This window comes from Pelophylax lessonae (assembly GCF_965119305.1).
Source record: "Pelophylax lessonae genome assembly, chromosome: 1".
Lineage (NCBI taxonomy): Eukaryota > Metazoa > Chordata > Amphibia > Anura > Ranidae > Pelophylax > Pelophylax lessonae.
The window spans coordinates 680,760,766-680,778,542 of NC_138768.1; the positions used below are offsets into that span (position 1 = coordinate 680,760,766).

At 44.6% G+C, this 17,777-nt stretch overlaps 1 protein-coding gene across 2 annotated transcripts in view; it reads left to right on the top strand.

Moving 5' to 3' along the window:
- TMEM144 (transmembrane protein 144) overlaps positions 1-16,708 on the top strand; it is a 98,790-nt gene extending 82,082 nt beyond the window's left edge. Inside the window, exons 10-11 of one of the 2 annotated variants that reach the window (XM_082262110.1) lie at positions 4,765-4,818; positions 16,391-16,708. In XM_082262110.1, the coding sequence (XP_082118236.1) occupies positions 4,765-4,818; positions 16,391-16,474 (138 nt within the window). In that variant the 3' untranslated portion in view covers positions 16,475-16,708. The remainder of the gene's footprint in view (positions 1-4,764; positions 4,819-16,390) is intronic. The other variant, XM_082262109.1, reaches the window with a different exon arrangement.
- Positions 16,709-17,777: the final 1,069 nt, after the last annotated feature.

The following is a 17,777-nucleotide window of genomic DNA, read 5'->3' on the forward strand; positions in this document are numbered from 1 at the left end:
TGCCTGCAGGTTCCCTCCTCCACCCCTTAAATCCCTCAGTGAGCTGGGCTTCCCCCACTCCCTTTCCTGCTGTCTGGACCTGGAGTCTGGTGGGTATTTGAGGGCAGAGAATGCAGCGGAGGCCCCTGGGGTCTCCCCCGCTATCCCCACTCTGTAAGGGTCCTGGGATAGTGTGTGTCCTGCCCTGGTACCATGGAGGGGTCCCAGTGTAGGAGACCCCTAGGCATGCCCTACTGTTTGCAGTCTGGGTATAGTGCAGGGGGGTACCAGTGCAGAGTGCGCAGCAGAGTCTTCCCTAACCTGTGTCCTACCTTTGGGGGGTTCTCCTTGAAGGGGGTGTAGCGTTGCGGAGGGCGCAGGGAAGATCCTTGCAGCATGCTTCAGCATTTGTAGCTGATGGTGGCCATTTGCCCTTAGTCTGGCTGGTCTCCGGTTGGCGGGCATGTTTGTGTAGCGGGGGCCATTTTCCCTTAGTCCAGGAGAGGCTGGAGACTACCAAAGCCTCGGGATGCAGAAGCTCCGCCTCTTCCTCCTCAGTTTCCTCTTCCTCTGCCCGGGACATATGAACAGGGATGGTGTCCACGATTTGAATTTTCTGCGCTCTTTCGGTTGGTAGGGTGAGTCCTTGGGTGTCCCTTTATCTCTCCCCTTGCTGATAGGTGATCCTTCAGTGGTCACAAAATATTATTTTTGTACTGCAAGATCTCCCTTTCCTTATGGAGCCTCAGGTTCACATTTCCCTCACTGACCCCCTCATGAAGAGGACAGGTCCCTTGGAACCCCAGCTTCCCATGGTTGCACTGACGGCGGTCCTGCAGTCTTTAGTGTACCGGGTGTAAGTGGCGTGTGGGCAAAGGCCCAGGAGAAAGCGTCCCCCTGCTCAGTCTGTCTTATTTGATTCTCAGCTTGATGCCACTGTGGACGCGGCCCTTCCAGGGGGACTTTATATCACACTCCCTGATCCGTCCAATAGTGAGGATGATTCCTCCATGGTCGCAATAGCGAATAAAAAATCGCTGGTAGACGCACTTGTCACTGAAGTGCGTGAGACATTACAAATGGAGGATGTGGCTGATGTAGCCACAGATATGACTGTGTCGTTTGGTACGCATAAGTCCCCTTGTACTCCAAAAGTGTTTCCTTATGTGCCTTACTTTGACAGGTTTTCCTGTAAGGTATAGGAACAACCAAAATTCCCCTTTGTGGTCCCCAAACGTAGGTTACCCTTTTGAGGAGTCTCTTTTAAAAAAGTGGACTAGTCCACCAGTGGTGGACCCTCCTGTTTTTAGGTTGAATAATGCAACCATGATCCTAGTAGAGGAATCCCTGTCCTTTTAAGGACCCGGCTGACAGGAAAGCGGAGGCTGTGGCACGCAGCATGTTTACTATGGCTGGTGTCTCAGACCCTAACAAAATGGGCCAGGCTTTTGCGCCAGGGCTTGGGGGGTGAGCAGGTCCCCGCTGCTTATGTTGATTTAGCGGACCAATTGGTCCATGGGCTGCAGTTTATGATACATCTTTGGATACAGCTCCTGTGCTATCCATACATTCTGTTTCAGCAGTGGTGATTAGGCGCGTGCTGTGGCTTAAGAATTGGTCCACAGACCAAGCCTCCAAGAAAGCTCTCATTCATCTGCCCTTTCAAGGCGATCGCCTGTTTGGGGCTACCCTGGATAAAATCATTATTGGTATCACGGTGGGGGGGGGGGGGGGGAGTACCTACCTGCCACAATCCAGAAAAGGGAAGGAGCCTCGTCGCAGACGGGGGCCCTCCTCATCCCAAAGAACATTTATTTTGTGCTTCTGGGACTGAGAATAAGAGAAATAGATCTTTAAAATCTTCCCTGGGAGGTTTCAAGCAACCTTGGTCTGGTAAGACTAGAGCTAGCTTCTCCGGACCCGCAGACAAGACCCTCTTCAGCATGAAGGTCTGCCCTCACCCATTATTGGGGTGGGGGAACATCGCGTCAAGGAGATCCTCAAAATGTTTCTTTTGGGGGTACCAAGAAAGGGGGGCAAAGTTTGTTCTTTTCTGTTTTTTTAGGTCCTGAGTCTCCTTGTGCGGATTTAATTCCTGCAAAGGTTCAGGTAATGTCTGGACTACCTAAGGTCGCCCCTATCCCTGTCCAGGAAATTGAATTACCTAGGTCTGATTTTGATTCTGACCAGGGTGCTCCTTCCTCTGGACAAATTTCAGGAACCACAGGCCGTGATTCACCGGCTACTGTTACACAGTTCTCTATCCCGATTTGCATACAGGTTCTGAGTGTGGCAGTATCCACCGTTAAGACAGTTCTGTTTGCACAATCTTACATGCAGCTCCTTTAGCAGGTTCAGCTCCACAGGAGGATACCAAAGTTCGTGGCGAGATCACATGCGTCCAAGGGCCACGGTAAGTTCAGTATCATCCTCGGCTCAAGCTTCCTCCGCAGTTCCTGTGAGGAATCAAGAGTGAGGATCATGCAATCATCCTTGTGACCCTAAACGCCCCTTGGGGGGCTTCCTCTCAGAGAAGACCAGTAGTCCCAAGAGCTTTTCTACCATCCTGCTTTACAGTCACTGGTTTTAATGGCTTCTCTATTAAAAGCCAGGTACTGAGCCATAGAGGTCTGTCTGGATCAGTAATCCCTACTATGGTGAAGGCGAGGAAGTCGTCTTCCAGCAAGATATACCATCGTACTTGGAAAACGTACATTTCTTGGTGTGAATCGATTGGTGCTCATCCTCGATCCTTTTCTGTGGCTCGGATCTTAACCTTTCTTCAACTGGGTGTTGTTCAGAAGTTGGCCTTAAGTTCCATCAAGGGCCAGGTGCCTGCCTTGGCAATCTTCTTTCAGTGACCCCTAGCCACACACTCTTTAGTTCGTACCTTCATTCAGGCGGTTTGACATGTGGCTCCACCTGTACGGTCTCTTTTGCCGCCATGGGATTTCAATTTAGTGTTTTTGGTTCACCAGAAACCTCCGTTTGAGAATATTCTGGAGATTCCCTTGTCTACGTTTATCCCAGAAGGGGACATTCTTGGTGGCTATAACCTCGGCCTGCAGGGTATTGGAATTTACGGCATTTTCCTGTTGCAGTCCCTATTTGGTGGTCCATAGGGATAAAGTGGTTCTTCATCCCTGTCCATGATTCCTGCCCAAAGTTGTCTCTGACTTCCATTTGAATGAGGACATGGTGTTGCCTTCCTTGTGTCCCAAGCCAGCTCATCCTAAGGAATTTTCTTTGCATACCTTGGATGTGGTTCGTGCGATTTGGGTGTATCTGGCAGCTTTTGTGGTTACGGACAGACCAAGAAAAGGGCTGGCCGCTTCTTTGGTTACCATCTCCAGATGGATCAGACAGACAGTGGCTCAGGCCTATTCTGTTGGAGGTCAGGTTCTACCTTTCCTTGTCACAGCGCATTCTACTTGGGCACTGAGTGCTTCTTGGGCCTTCCGTCATCAGGCATCAGTCTCGCAAGTTTGCAAGGTGGCCACTTGGTTGTCAGTGCATACCTTCACAAAATTCTATAAGGTAGATATTTTGGCATCTGCAGATGCTTCTTTTGGCTGCAAAGTTTTGCAGACTGCTGTTTAAGAGGGGCTGTTCCCTCTTGAGGGGTGTTTTTTTTTAAACTTTTTTCAGACGGGGCTTCTGTGACCCAGTTAAGGCTCCTGTGTCCTGGTTAAGGGCACTTCTGTTTAGGCTTGGGTTATTTTCCCCACCCCTCATTTTCCTTTTGGCACTGCTTTTGGACGTCCCAGTAGTTATGATTTATTGAGCGCTGTGTCCGTCGATATACGAAAGAAAAAATGGGATTTTTGTACTTACTGTAAAATCCCTTTCTCTGAGTTTGACGGATACAGCACCCACCCCTCTATGGAGTTCTTCTACTTCTAATACTGATTGCTACTAAACATTACCTAGAGCAGAGAGGGGGATTATATACCAAGCTGAGGACGGCCCATGGGCGTAGCCAGATGTTTTTTGTTCTGCCTAGTCCTACTCCTGGAAGAGGCAATATAACCTAGTAGATATGATTTATTGAGTGCTGTGTCCGTCGATGAACTCAGAGAAATGCATTTTACGGTAAGTACAAATATCCCATTTTTACTCACTGAACTGCAACTCCATTTATAACGTTTGTTTGGAAACTTTTGGTTGATATTCTGTATCTGTATTTTATAAATGTATTTTAAATGATATTCTATCATTTAAAATACATTTATGAGATAAAAGTTATAGACCCTTCATTTCTTTGTAAGTGGGCAAATTTACAAAATCTGCAGGGGATCAAATAAATATTTTCCCGTGTGTGTGCGCACGTGCGCTGTCTATCCCTAGAGTTAGGCTTTTATCAAGAGTATCTGCATGAAAGTGGTATATAATTTTTTCGTTTTTAGGTTTGAACTCCAGACATTTTTTTTTTTTCAATTTTGCTAAAGTTAGAACAATTGAAAACGTTCCCATTGAGGAGATTTTACATTTACTTTCTGACCCAATGTTAAGAGAGAGAGCGAGGAGGAAATCCTACTTTTGGCAGCTGTCTACAGGACAAGTATCCTCACTGGGAGATTTCTACCCACCTCTTGTTCTTTTGACAGTGTCAGCTGTCAATGGGGAATGTTGCTTTGCTTTCTGCACCAGTGGTAAATTACATTGGGACAAGAAACAATGATGGATCGCCACCAACAGGGAGACAAATAATTAAAGGGCAATACAAATGTAATGTATTAACACACTTATATACAATTGTATCTTCACTTAATATTCTGGTCATAGGGTCCTGGACTTGTTGCTGCCATGTGGGGGGTGCTTGTATTTAAAGAAATAAAGGTAAGTTTAACACATGACACTGTTCAATAATTTTTTTTTTAAATAATAAGTAAACCATACTCAATGAATAAAGGAATGTTTGGTTCCTATACAAGGGAAATGGATAACGGGAGCAACAGTACCACGTCAATGTTTACATTTGGAATATTCAGCACTATAAACCAACTGCCCTGACCAACAGGGTCGGGGGTAGTCTCAAGTGACAGGCCCAAGGCACCCAGGTCAGAAATCAAGAGAAACACAAAATTAAAAGAGAGGGGGTAGGGATGGGTCTCAAAATTCATCAGATGGGGAAGTCTCTGACTAGGAATGGGTTGGGGGGGGTAGGAGTAGGAGAAGAAAAATAAAAAATAAGGTGGGGGGGGTGCGGAGGGTGGGAAGAGTAGAATGGAGTCCAGAGGGGGATAAGAGCAGTGAGGACGAAAAAGAACAAGACAAGTAAGAAGAAGCGAGAATAGTACTGCATGCTGATGAGCGTCATATTAGCCAGGGAGACCCATACTGCCAGGGGCAGGGTTGGAAGGGCATACAAACACCAGGGATCCCATAACTTAAGAAACTTGGAATAGGTATCCTGTGGCATACTAGTCATTTTCTCTTGGATTATTAAGGTGTTCGGAATGCTGTTCACCTCTGCAAACTGGACTGAGGGTTTTTTTCCAAGCCCTGGCTATTGCCCGTTTGGCAGACAGTATTTCACAAAAGTGAGTATATCCCCTCAAATTTTTGTAAATATTTAATTATATCTTTTCATGTCACAGCACTGAAGAAATGACACTTTGCTACAATGTAAAGTAGCGAGTGTACAGCTTGTATAACAGTTGTGACAGGAAGTCAGGTAAATCTGGGAATGTAGTCACTGAGAGGAGACACATTCCCACCTGCTTTGAAAAGTTCACTGATACTATAGGGTGTTGGCTGAAAAAAGAGCCAGCAGGAAGTTGAAAACCATTCAGCTGTTCAGAATGAGGAGATCAAGGCCTCTATAATTTGTCCAGAGAAAATCTATTGAGTGCTGCCTCCTGTCGCCGTGTAGGCTGGGAGAGGAGGACAGACATACGTGTACCTCCCGACGCCGTGTGGGCATGGGAGAAGGACTGCTGCCGCCTGTCGCCGTGTGGGCTGGGAGAGGGGGACAGTCGGATGTGTGCCTCCCGACAAGCTGGTGAGCATGGGAGAAGACCCCCTACAGCGATGTGAAGCTAAGGAGGGTAACCACGAGTGAAGACGTCTCAAAGGTGAGAAGACAAAGTGTTCCATGTGAAGAATCTGAAGAGTAAAGGATCCTGTTATAAATGAACATGTGTTGATGTGAAAGAAACAAAGGGACATGTTCAATGGACAATGTTTGTGCTGTGTGAAAAGCAAACAAATGGACATTTGAGTGTCTGCTGTAGGATCAGCAGTGTCGGCCCAACAGTAGGTTGGAAAGACTTCTTAGGTAGGTTCCAGCGTGAGAAGGTAGCCGCCCACAGAGGCAAGGATTTATTTTGTCTTTTATTTTATTTTGGCTGTTTTGACGCTTGCAATTGTGTGAAGTAAATTGCATGAATAAATCAGTCTTGTTTTCAACCTCTGCTCGGCTATCTCTCTGTGAAAACGCACCCCCAAAGGGGTCATCCACACCCGCCACCGAGCTAATCCCCCACATATGGTGGAGGTATGCAGTGGGCATAAGCAGAGATCCCTGCAAGGAAGTGCAAATGTTTGATGAACTTTGTCTGGTGCATGAGATTGCACAATCTATGTGTGCAGGAGAGAAGATCCTGACAGAAAAAAAAAAAAAAAAAACGTGTTTTAAAGAGACAGGGGTCTCAAAATTATTTGATGAACTTTGTTGTGTCTGGTGCAAGTGACTGCACAAACTGTGTGTGCAGGAAAAGAGATCTTGCAAGAGAGAGAGAAAAACTACATGTGTTAAAGAGACAGTGGTCTGAAAAATTTTTGCTGGACTGTGAAAAAATTTGTTTGTGGAGTTATTGAAGATGGGGCGTTCAAAACGCCTGAAGAATGCAAAGATAGATGAAATGAGAGACCGGATTCTATGGATGGAGGGGATGTTGCCGTCTGAACCAGCCCCATCCATGCCTAAAGAGAGTCTACTAAAGAGGAAGGTTGTTGTCCCTAGCAACACTGATGAAACTGCTATGGAGACGCAGTGTGCTCAGATGAAAAGTAAACTCAAAATGGAGGAGATGTTGAAACATCTGATTATATCAAATGCAGCTCAACAGCAAGCAAATGCAGCTCAACAGCAGGCAAATGCGGATTTTCAGCAGAGCTTTGCAGCTCAACAAAAGGCTCATCAAGAGAGCATGGCAGGCTGGAAACAGAGACGCCAGCAGCCAATGGAGGCCATCGGTATGGAGGAAACCGAGTATGTGTGCAGGGCTGAGTTGGATGCCTTGCAACGGAAAATGGAAGAAAAGGAACAAGCCTTGGAATTGCTTAAAATGGAGCATAGAAACTTGCAGGAAATGAATGAACTACTCAAGTCTCATGTGTTACAGTGGGAAGAATCCACTGCTCTTCTTTTGGTCGAGTTGCAAAAATGTCAAGACACTATAAAGGAGAAAGATACCATCCTCATGGAAAAGGAAATTGAAATTCAGACTTTGCAGAAGCAAAGTATGTGTGAAATGTTGGAGTTGCGTAATCAGCTGGAAAAAAGTCTTCAGTGTTTGGAAGTTACAAAAATAGACCTGCAGGAGTCGCAGGAACAGAATGTTGCTCTGAAAGCGACATTGTCTCTCAGCGACAACGAGAAAAGTGAAAGAGAGGCTAAATTACTGAGTACTGTGTATGAGCTCACCACTTTGAGCAATGTGGTAGATGAATTACGTGCAGACTGTGAAAGTTGGAAAGGTGAAGCCCAACGTTTCCAGCAGCAGTTAAAGGAGAAAGAAGCCTGTGTGGCAGAATTACAGTCTCATTCCCAGAAACTAGCCAATGAGGTGAAGGCTCTTATGCAGGGAAAAGGAGATTGTGAACATAAGAGGGAAAAAGTAGAGGCACAGCTTCTGGAATCGCAAGTCAAGGTGTCAGAAGGTGACCGATTGTGTGCTAAGCTGTCAGAGAAGGCAAACCGACTGCAGGTTGAGTTGGACAATGTTACAAATCAGCTTTCTCAAGCAGACAGAAAATCTAGAGAAATTGCGGAAGATTTTTCTATCTTGGAATCGCAGCTGCAAGACACGCAGGAACTCTTACAGGAAGAGAGGTGTCAAAGGCTGAGTTTTAGCACAAAGCTCAAACAAATGGAAGATGAGAAAAATGGCTTCCTGGAACAATTAAAAGAGGAGGCGGAAGCAAAGAAAAACCTATCAGAGCAAGTCGCAACATTGCAAGCTCAGATAGCGGATATGAAAAAACGCATGGAAGAAAGCGTTGGTTCATTACAGCGTGTTGAAGATGTGAAAAAGAAGTTTGATCAGATGCTTGGTGAAGAGAAGACTGTGTCTGCAAAATATGCAGAAGAACGCGCACGTGCAGAAACGGAGGTGCGTGATAACGAGAGCAAAGCCCTGTTCTTGGCTCGCTCTTTGGAGGAAGCTCTAGAGTGTAAGGCTGAACTAGAAAGTGTTAACAAACAGCTGCGTACAGAAATGGAAGAATTGGTCAGCTCCAAGGATGATGTTGTGAAAAGCGTTCAGGAGCTAGAAAAGTCTAAGCGAGCCTTAGAACAGCAAGTAGAAGAGATGAATATTCCGTTGCAGGAACTGGAAGAGGAATTCCAGGCTACAGAGGATCTGTCCCAAAGAGGGGATAGTGTGCCTGATGCAGTTTTTAAAAGGATCAGTGTTTTGGGGTCTGTCCTGAGTGAGCCTCAGAAATGTGATGACACGTGGCTTGAATCACCCCTTTGGAATAAACCGTTCCTTCAAAAACTTCAAGCATTGGAAAATGTATCATTAGAGCTTCAGCAAACAAAAGAGTTGTGTAAGAAATGTGATGATTTCTCAGTTCAGGCTGAAAACCTAGTGGAGAAAACTAAAGCGGAGAAAACTAAAGCAAGTGATATAAATCTGGGAGAAAAAAGCAAACGCCACCTAGTGGAGAAAACTAAGGCTGTTGGTGAAAACGTGAAGCAAATGAATAAGTGCCTTTCAGGGAGTGTTTCCAAAATGGAACTGGTGAAAGACGGGTGGCAGAAGTTTGATCGTGATCTTGAGATACATTCCATGTGGAATTCAGATAGAGAAAAGGAACTAGGTGACCTTGAGCGGTCAAATAGTTCAGCAGAAAGTGCATTGAAGAAACCTGTAAAAGAATGTGTTGCAGTTCCATGCTTCTTCACTGATGCAGAGAGGAGGTCTATAATGGATACCACCCAGATCGCTGGGTTCAACTGTGTTGTTGCCTTTAACCCCTATGTTGGTGGAAGGAAAGTTGATGATGTTCTGGTTGGCTACTTCTGTGAAGAGTTTGGCAAGAAATATAAACTGAATATCAAATCAAATAGTAGGCCTTTACTGCGACTCGCTCAGGAGGGCGAAAAGTTTAAGAAGTTGATGAGTGCAAATGCTTCAGATCTGCCTATGAATATGAAATGTTTGAATGATATTGATATCTCTGGGAAAAGGAACAGGGGTCACTTTGAAGAAATGTGTGACAGCCTGTTGTCTCAATTGGAAAATCCTCTGCACAGCATCTTAGAGCAAGCAAAGCTCAAGAAGGAAGATCATTCCCTTTTACAACAAAAAGTCAATGATTGTGTACAGCTGTATGGAGAGGCAACTCAAGTCACAGAGGGATGTCAAGAGTCCCTACTTGGAACAAAGCTTAGTGAAGCAAAGGTTCTCAAAGTTTTGTGGAAAACATTTATGGATTGCAGAGAGAGGCGTCTTAAGAATGTTGAAGACCTTAAGACTAGCCCAATTGAGTTGCCTATGGATCACGGTCCTCCATGGTGGATTGGACAGACGGTTATGAGGGACAAGCTGTCTGACATTTATGAGAAAGCTGTCAATGAAGATGACAGAAACGAGAAGGAGCAAAATTATGCCAAAAATGCAGTTGAAGAATGTGTATATGAGATGAGAGACAAACTGTGTGGCATTTATGAGAAATCTGTCAGTGAAGATGACAGAAACAGTTTCATCCGGAAGCTTGAGGATAATAGGAGGCTTATCAGTGAGTCAGCAGTGCCTGACACATGCGTGCCTGGAAATATGTGTCCCAACCCTAGGGTTGAAACAAGAGGGGGGGGTATGTGACAGGAAGTCAGGTAAATCTGGGAATGTAGTCACTGAGAGGAGACACATTCCCACCTGCTTTGAAAAGTTCACTGATACTATAGGGTGTTGGCTGAAAAAAGAGCCAGCAGGAAGTTGAAAACCATTCAGCTGTTCAGAATGAGGAGATCAAGGCCTCTATAATTTGTCCAGAGAAAATCTATTGAGTGCTGCCTCCTGTCGCCGTGTAGGCTGGGAGAGGAGGACAGACATACGTGTACCTCCCGACGCCGTGTGGGCATGGGAGAAGGACTGCTGCCGCCTGTCGCCGTGTGGGCTGGGAGAGGGGGACAGTCGGATGTGTGCCTCCCGACAAGCTGGTGAGCATGGGAGAAGACCCCCTACAGCGATGTGAAGCTAAGGAGGGTAACCACGAGTGAAGACGTCTCAAAGGTGAGAAGACAAAGTGTTCCATGTGAAGAATCTGAAGAGTAAAGGATCCTGTTATAAATGAACATGTGTTGATGTGAAAGAAACAAAGGGACATGTTCAATGGACAATGTTTGTGCTGTGTGAAAAGCAAACAAATGGACATTTGAGTGTCTGCTGTAGGATCAGCAGTGTCGGCCCAACAGTAGGTTGGAAAGACTTCTTAGGTAGGTTCCAGCGTGAGAAGGTAGCCGCCCACAGAGGCAAGGATTTATTTTGTCTTTTATTTTATTTTGGCTGTTTTGACGCTTGCAATTGTGTGAAGTAAATTGCATGAATAAATCAGTCTTGTTTTCAACCTCTGCTCGGCTATCTCTCTGTGAAAACGCACCCCCAAAGGGGTCATCCACACCCGCCACCGAGCTAATCCCTCACACAGTATAAATATGCTGTCCCCTCAAAACAACTCAACACAGCCATTAATGTCTAAACCGCTGGCAAAAAAGTGAGTACTCCCCTAAGTGAAAATTTTCCAAATTGGGCCCAATTAGCCATTTTCCCTCCCGGTATCATGTGACTCATTAGTGTTACAAGGTCTCAGGTGTGAATGAGGGAGCAGGTGTGTTAATTGTTATCGCTGTCACTCTCTCATACTGACCACTGGAATTTCAACATGGCACCTCATGGCAAAGAACTCTCTGAGGATCTGAAAAAAAGAATTGTTGCTCTACATAAAGATGGCCTAGGGCCCTAGGCTATAAGAGGATTTCCAAGACCCTGAAACTGTGCTGCAGCACGGTGGCCAGGACCATACAGCAGTTTAACGGGACAGGTTCCACTCAGAACAGGCCTCGTCATGGTCGACCAAAGAAGTCGAGTGCACATGCTCAGCATCCCATCCAGAGGTTGTCTTTGGGAAATAGACGTATGAGTGCTGCCAGCATTGCTGCAGAGGTTGAAGGGGTGGGGGGTCAGCCTGTCAGTGCTCAGACCATACGCCGCACACTGTATCAAATTGGTCTGCATGGCTGTCGTCCCAGAAGGAAGCCTCTTCTAAAGATAATGCACAAAAACAGTTTGCTGAAGACAAGTAGACGAAGGCCATGGATTACTGGAACCATGTCCTGTGGTCTGATTAGACCAAGATAAACTTATTTGGTTCAGATGTTGTCAAGCGTGTGTGGTGGCAACCAGGTGAGGAGTACAAAGACAAGTGCGTCGTACCTACAATCAAGCATGGTGATGGATTGTCTTGGTCTGGGGCTGCATGAGTGCTGCCAGCACTGGGGAGCTACAGTTCATTGAGAGAACCATGAATGCCAGCATGTACTGTGACATACTGAAGCAGAGCATGATCCCCTCCCTTCGGAGAATGGGCCGCAGGGCAGTATTCCAGAATAACGACCCCAAACAAACCTCCAAGATGACCACTACCTTGCTAAAGAGGGTAATGGTGATGGACTGGCCAAGCATGTCTCCTAAACCTATTGAGCATCTGTGGGGCATCCTCAAGCAGAAGGTACAGGAGCGCAAGTTTTCTAACATCCACCAGCTCTGTGATGTTGTCATGGAGGAGTGGAAGAGGACTCCAGTGGCAACCTGGGAAGCTCTGGTGAACTCCATGCCCAAGAGGGTTAAGGCAGTGCTGGAAAATAATGGTAGCCACACAAAATATTAACACTTTGGGCTCAATTTGGACATTTTCACTTAGGGGTGTACTCCCTTTTATTGCCAGGGGTTTAGACATTAATGGCTGTGTTGAGTTGTTTTGAGGGGACAGCAAATTTACACTGTTATACAAGCTGTACACGTACTACTTTACATGGTAGCAAAGTGTAATTTCATCAGTGTTGTCACATGAAAAGATATAATAAAATATTTACAAAAATGTGAGGGGTGTACTCGCTTTTGTGAGATACTATATAATTAGGTACGTGGGCAGTTTCTGCTAATAGGAGAAGAGTCCCAGCATTGGACAATGGAGAAGCACTTGTCTAGCATCATAGCGGAAAGGTAAATGAAAGAGGGTCAATAGAAAACCTAAGACCCTTAACTAAAAGTACACTAATCGAAGGCAGGTCCATCAGTTGTGGTTCCCATCTCTGCGCAGGCTGCAGCCACGGAAACCCCCAACCTTTTTTAAACCTATCAACACCCAGAACCAGCAGAGAAGGACTTTATAGGCCGCCTCCTTGGTGGCCGTGTTGAAATAACATTTGGCTATGCTGGACCAAGCCAGTCATTACTGCAGTCCTCCTTGAGTCCTACTCAAGTCTGGAGGTTGCTATATCACGCTCTCACCAGGTAAACATGACTTTATTCAATATATATATTTTTTTTAAAGCAAACAAATGTTTATTGAGTTGAGTACATCACATATGAAAATACAAACAGGTATAGGCACTGTCATTGAGAACATTACCCAAGCATGTGGTACACCGGGTGAGGTCATGTAAACGGACAGTATCGTACTAACCCCCCTTCACATGAAAAACTCCCAAGGAACCAGGGGGGGCAGCATGTTAAACAAATACAGGTAACAGCAGTAATAAGGGCCCACGGCAGGAGTCTGCGATGGCAAGTCAACAACTGTAAAAGCTGGGCATGAGCTGCGGGTGTGGGCGAAATCCCACAGGCACAGTATGGTTGGGCCACCTCCAAGACAAACCACCATATTTAGGTGGTGCACGTGGCAGGGGCTTTGAGCCATGTATCCGAGATCTTGTGATAACTTTTAGGGCACCTCCTATTAGCATAAAGGACTTTTTTGTAAGGGAGAGTGACATTGACGGCCGCCATCCAGGGGGACAGAGTAGGCAAAGCCAGCTGCATCCACTTTTGGGCTATCAATTTCCTAGTGATGAATCTAGTACTGTATTCAATATTTTAACATAAAGCTAACTAGAACAGGATTTCCAAATTGTGTTCAGTATCAGAACATTTCAGTATCTGCTTGAAAATTCCAAGTTGTGAAGGGCCGACCGTATTGGGAACAGGTCACAATTCCAAGCTGTGGATCTAACTGGACTTTACAAGCAGAAATAACGGCATGCAGGACTAAACCAAAAAATTGTAAAGGTATAAAGAAAAAAAAAAATCTTTCAGAGTTTCTAAAATATAGAAGGATTTGGTGGGTGGTCACCAGCAACTATCCAGTGCTAAACTGTTTTCAATGGACAGGCCAAACATTTGTGTTATTTTAGCATTGCCAGGGCATAGCTGTCTGGTGGCGTTGAATTCCAGGCAGATATCAGTTATGTATGTGTTTAAAAAAAATTCTAAGCACTGCATTTACAAGTGCTGACAGAAGGAGAAATAAAGAAAGAATATCATCTGTTTATTTGCTGCCTCGCTCACAGGCTGGGGGTGGGGCAGTTACTGTGTTGCATAACTGCAGCAGAGAAGAGTTAGGTCTCAGGCTCAGTGTACCTTGTGGTAGGTCTGTGTTTATCTTAGAACTGGATGGACAAGAAGTGCAGATCCTTTGGCAGGTAACACAGATCCCATAAGTATGTTTTAACTGTATTTCTTTGCCTAGAGTTCAGCCTTAAGAATATACACAGAATATGTACTCACCAGTTAAAGCGGATCTTCACTCTCAATGTAATCATCCCTCCTCTCCACCCTTCCTCCGGTCCTCTGCACAATTAGGGATCTTTTTTTTTTTTATGAAATTGTCTGGCCCCGCCCTCTCTTGCACGTAATTTGCCTAGGCACATGACGTGCACTTTTCCCCTTTTGCCTCCGGGGAATAGGAACGTCACATATTCCAGTAGGTAAAGCGTTTAATTCAGTAATTCAGTAAAAGAGGGGGCGGGCCTAGCGGGGCGTCATCGAAAGACGTGCTGCCGGCTGAACCTAGAACAGCCAGCAGCTCCCTGATGACGTCACTGCAAACCTTGACAGCACAGACCGAGCGCTGCCAGAAGAGAGGAGGATCTCTGCCTAAACAGTATTGGATCCGCTGGCTGGGGGAGTATCTAAAATGTGCTGATCTCACCACCATGAAGGTAGAGGTTGATTAAAAAAAATAAAAAAATGCAGGGTGGGGAGGCTTTATTGTAAGAAACCTACAATTGAAAAACCTTTATTAATATGTGTATGCATATTGACATCATTTTCTGTAATGCTTCATAAACTGTTCAGTATTAAATGCAGAACACCTATTGTAGCATGTTCCTTTTTTACCTTTTTCTTTAAGCTCCCTGGCGGTCTGATTATGTCAGAATTTTTGTGCTAAAAGCGGTACATTGTTTTGCATGGAAATATGTTGTTTTATATTTTAGGCCTATAAGGCTTCTTTCACACGGCCGCTCCGTGTGAAAGGTCCGCTGCGGGACTTTTTTTTTTTTTTTCCACGGAGCGGATGACATTTCTGTCATCCGCTCCGTGTGCCCGCATATCATCCCATCCGTTTGCGGATGATATGCGGACATAATGTAAGTATATGGCATTGCGGATGTCAGCGGATGACACCGCTGACATCCGATTTTCCTTCCTTTCCGTTTTTTACACGGAAGAAAAAATAGGGTTCTGTTCCATTCGAAAAAACGGAACAGAACTGAAAGGAGGAAAATCGGATGTCAGCGGATGGTATTCCGCTGACATCCGCAGTGCCATTCACTTACATTGTGTCTGCAAATCATCCGCAAATGGATGGGATGATTTGCGGACAAGCGGAGGGGCCGTGTGAAAGGACCCTAGTTCTTAGGAATAACTCACTTAAATCTGTCCAAACAAGAGTCTAGTAGACATCCCGGATATGATAAAGTTTGAAACACAAAATAATAAATTATAATATAATAATAATACATTTCATCAAATTCTTCATTGTTTTCGAAGTGGAAATATTTCATTATGAGGGAGAATCTGCACTCTGACATGACCGTGCCAAAGAATAGAGAGACAAGTAATGTATTGTGGTGTCCAATACCACTTCTGCAGGGGTTTCCACTCCACTCCCTGAAGAATTATTAGGCCTAGAAATTTCCAAATGTCATCTTTGGTCAGTGGTTCCCACTTTCTGCATCTTGCAAACTTCTGATGCGTAGCCAATTGTTGCTCTTTGTACCGGTTTGTCTCTGTAACTATTTTTTCAATAACCTCATCGGTTAGAAATAATTGTAGGTATGCCAAGGTGTTGTCATGGTCAACATCAACTTTCATACCAGGTGCTCCAGTAAATGGGAATCTTGGGGGCGCTGTCTGATCCGTACCGCAGTCAATAGAGCACCAAGTTCGCACATCACTGAGCTCATTCGCAGAATCGTCACTTTCAGTACCTGATGACGAATTTACCCACGAATCACTATCGCTCAGTCCTTAAAAATAATTCCGATTCACCGCCGCTGTTTTCCAGTTAGTCCAAAAGTGCTTTTGAGCTAAAGGAACGCTTTTTGGACGCCATGGACGTTCTCAATTTTCCAGGCACAAAGAACCGCAAAAAGTAAAGGGCAGGGCACTGGAAAAGCCACTAGGTGAAAACCTGTGGTGAAAGGGCATGATACAAACTTGTAATCCTAACAGATTACACTGTATCATGTAATTTGTTTTATTATTATTATTATTTTTTTAATCTCCCGCCGGTTCCACCCCCTGCGTCGCAGCGCTCGCAGGGAAGGGAACCGGAAGACGAGTGATGGCATTGGCCGAGCACACAGCAGGAGGACAGCGGGAGGATGGCTGGAAGACGGCAGGGGATCGCAGTGGAAGGTAAATTTGATTATGGAGTAATCCCGAGTGTGGCTCGGGGTTACCGCTTTTGGCACTGTATATTAACCCCAAGCCACACTCGGGAATACAACTATGGAGGTTAAGGTTTACTTAGAAGACCAGACATGTAATTATCAGATCAGAAATTTCCTTTCAAAAATGATCTGGAGTATCTCTGTATATATTACCATCTTTAGGTAAAGAAATAATTTGCAAAAATCATCTGATTTGTTTTTTCTTTTTTTTTTTTTTTTCAGGGAAGGAGAAATTACTTGCTGCTAGTACTGGCATTTTGTATTGTGTTATCTGGTTCTCTTCTGACAGCTTTTTCTAAGACATGAGTCACTTTCCAGACTAACCACCAGGTGGAGCCGCTGATTTTTATTTGTATATAATTATTTTATTCTGGTGAAACTAAGGGAATCAGGGACACAAGAAACGTTCTTTTTCTATGAAGAAAATCATGCCAGTTTTCATTAATATTTGAAGCTATGCTCTAAAAGATTGAAGAAAATACAAGGGAACAATCTAGGAGTTTGAAGTTTACATTTTTTGTTTGTTTTTTTATGAATATAAATTAAAATAAAAATATGCATAAAATGTTTGACTGTGTGTGCAGTTTTGGTTTACAGATTGTATTTGCTATTGCAGCTCATGCTGATGATTTTTCCTAAAGTTATATTTTCTTGACTGCAGATTTCTAAATATTTACACAATATATATTTTTTTTTCTTTATTTTTTTCCTTTACTTTCCCCCTTGCCACTTCATTTACTTAAGGAAGCAAAGTGACTTGGAGCTTATGCTAGCTACAAATACTAGCATATCCCTGAGTTAGGAACACAGTTTTGTATCTTAAGTACTTATGTTGAGCTATTAGGGAGCTATTATTGTAACATTTATATCAAATTTTATTTCCCCATACAGACACTTTAACCCTTTTCTCTGCCCGACCCTGTGCGCAACTTTTAAACCTAGTTGGCCAGGCCATTTTTAAAATTTTTTCATTGCTTTTTATTTTTTCCTTACAGCTTTCAGTTTGGTAAAAATCCCCCAAACCATATACTTTCTGAAAGCGTCTACAGGAGTAAGACACTAGGCAGAAAAAAAAAAAAAAGTCCGGCTATGCCTAGGGGTAGTCACAGGGGGTATACTCCCTCTCTCTCCCTGTTATAAGGTACTCCAGTTTTTTTTCCTGCCTAGTCAGGGATAAGAACCTAGTTCCTTGCTGGGATCTCTGGTCCTGGCAATCTTTTATTTTTAGATAGAAATTTCTTTCCTGTTTTTTTCCTGTGAGATCTAAAAACATTTGGGATATATCGTTGCCTTTGCTGTCTAAGAAGGTTGCCTTTTTGGTGGCGATCACTTCGGCTCGCAGGGTGTCGGAACTGGCAGCGTTATCTTGCCGTTCTCCATACTTGGTGATTCACCGGGATGAGGTGGTTTTGCGTCCGCATCCCTCCTTTCTTCCAAAGGTGGTCTCTGAGTTCCACATTAATGAGGACATTGTCCTACCTTCGCTTTGTATGAAGCCTAAGCATCCTAAGGAGGTTGCTCTGCACTCATTGGATGTTGTCAGGGCGATCAGGGTTTACCTGTCGTCTACGGAATTCTTTCGGAAAACGGATTCCCTCTTTGTCCTTCC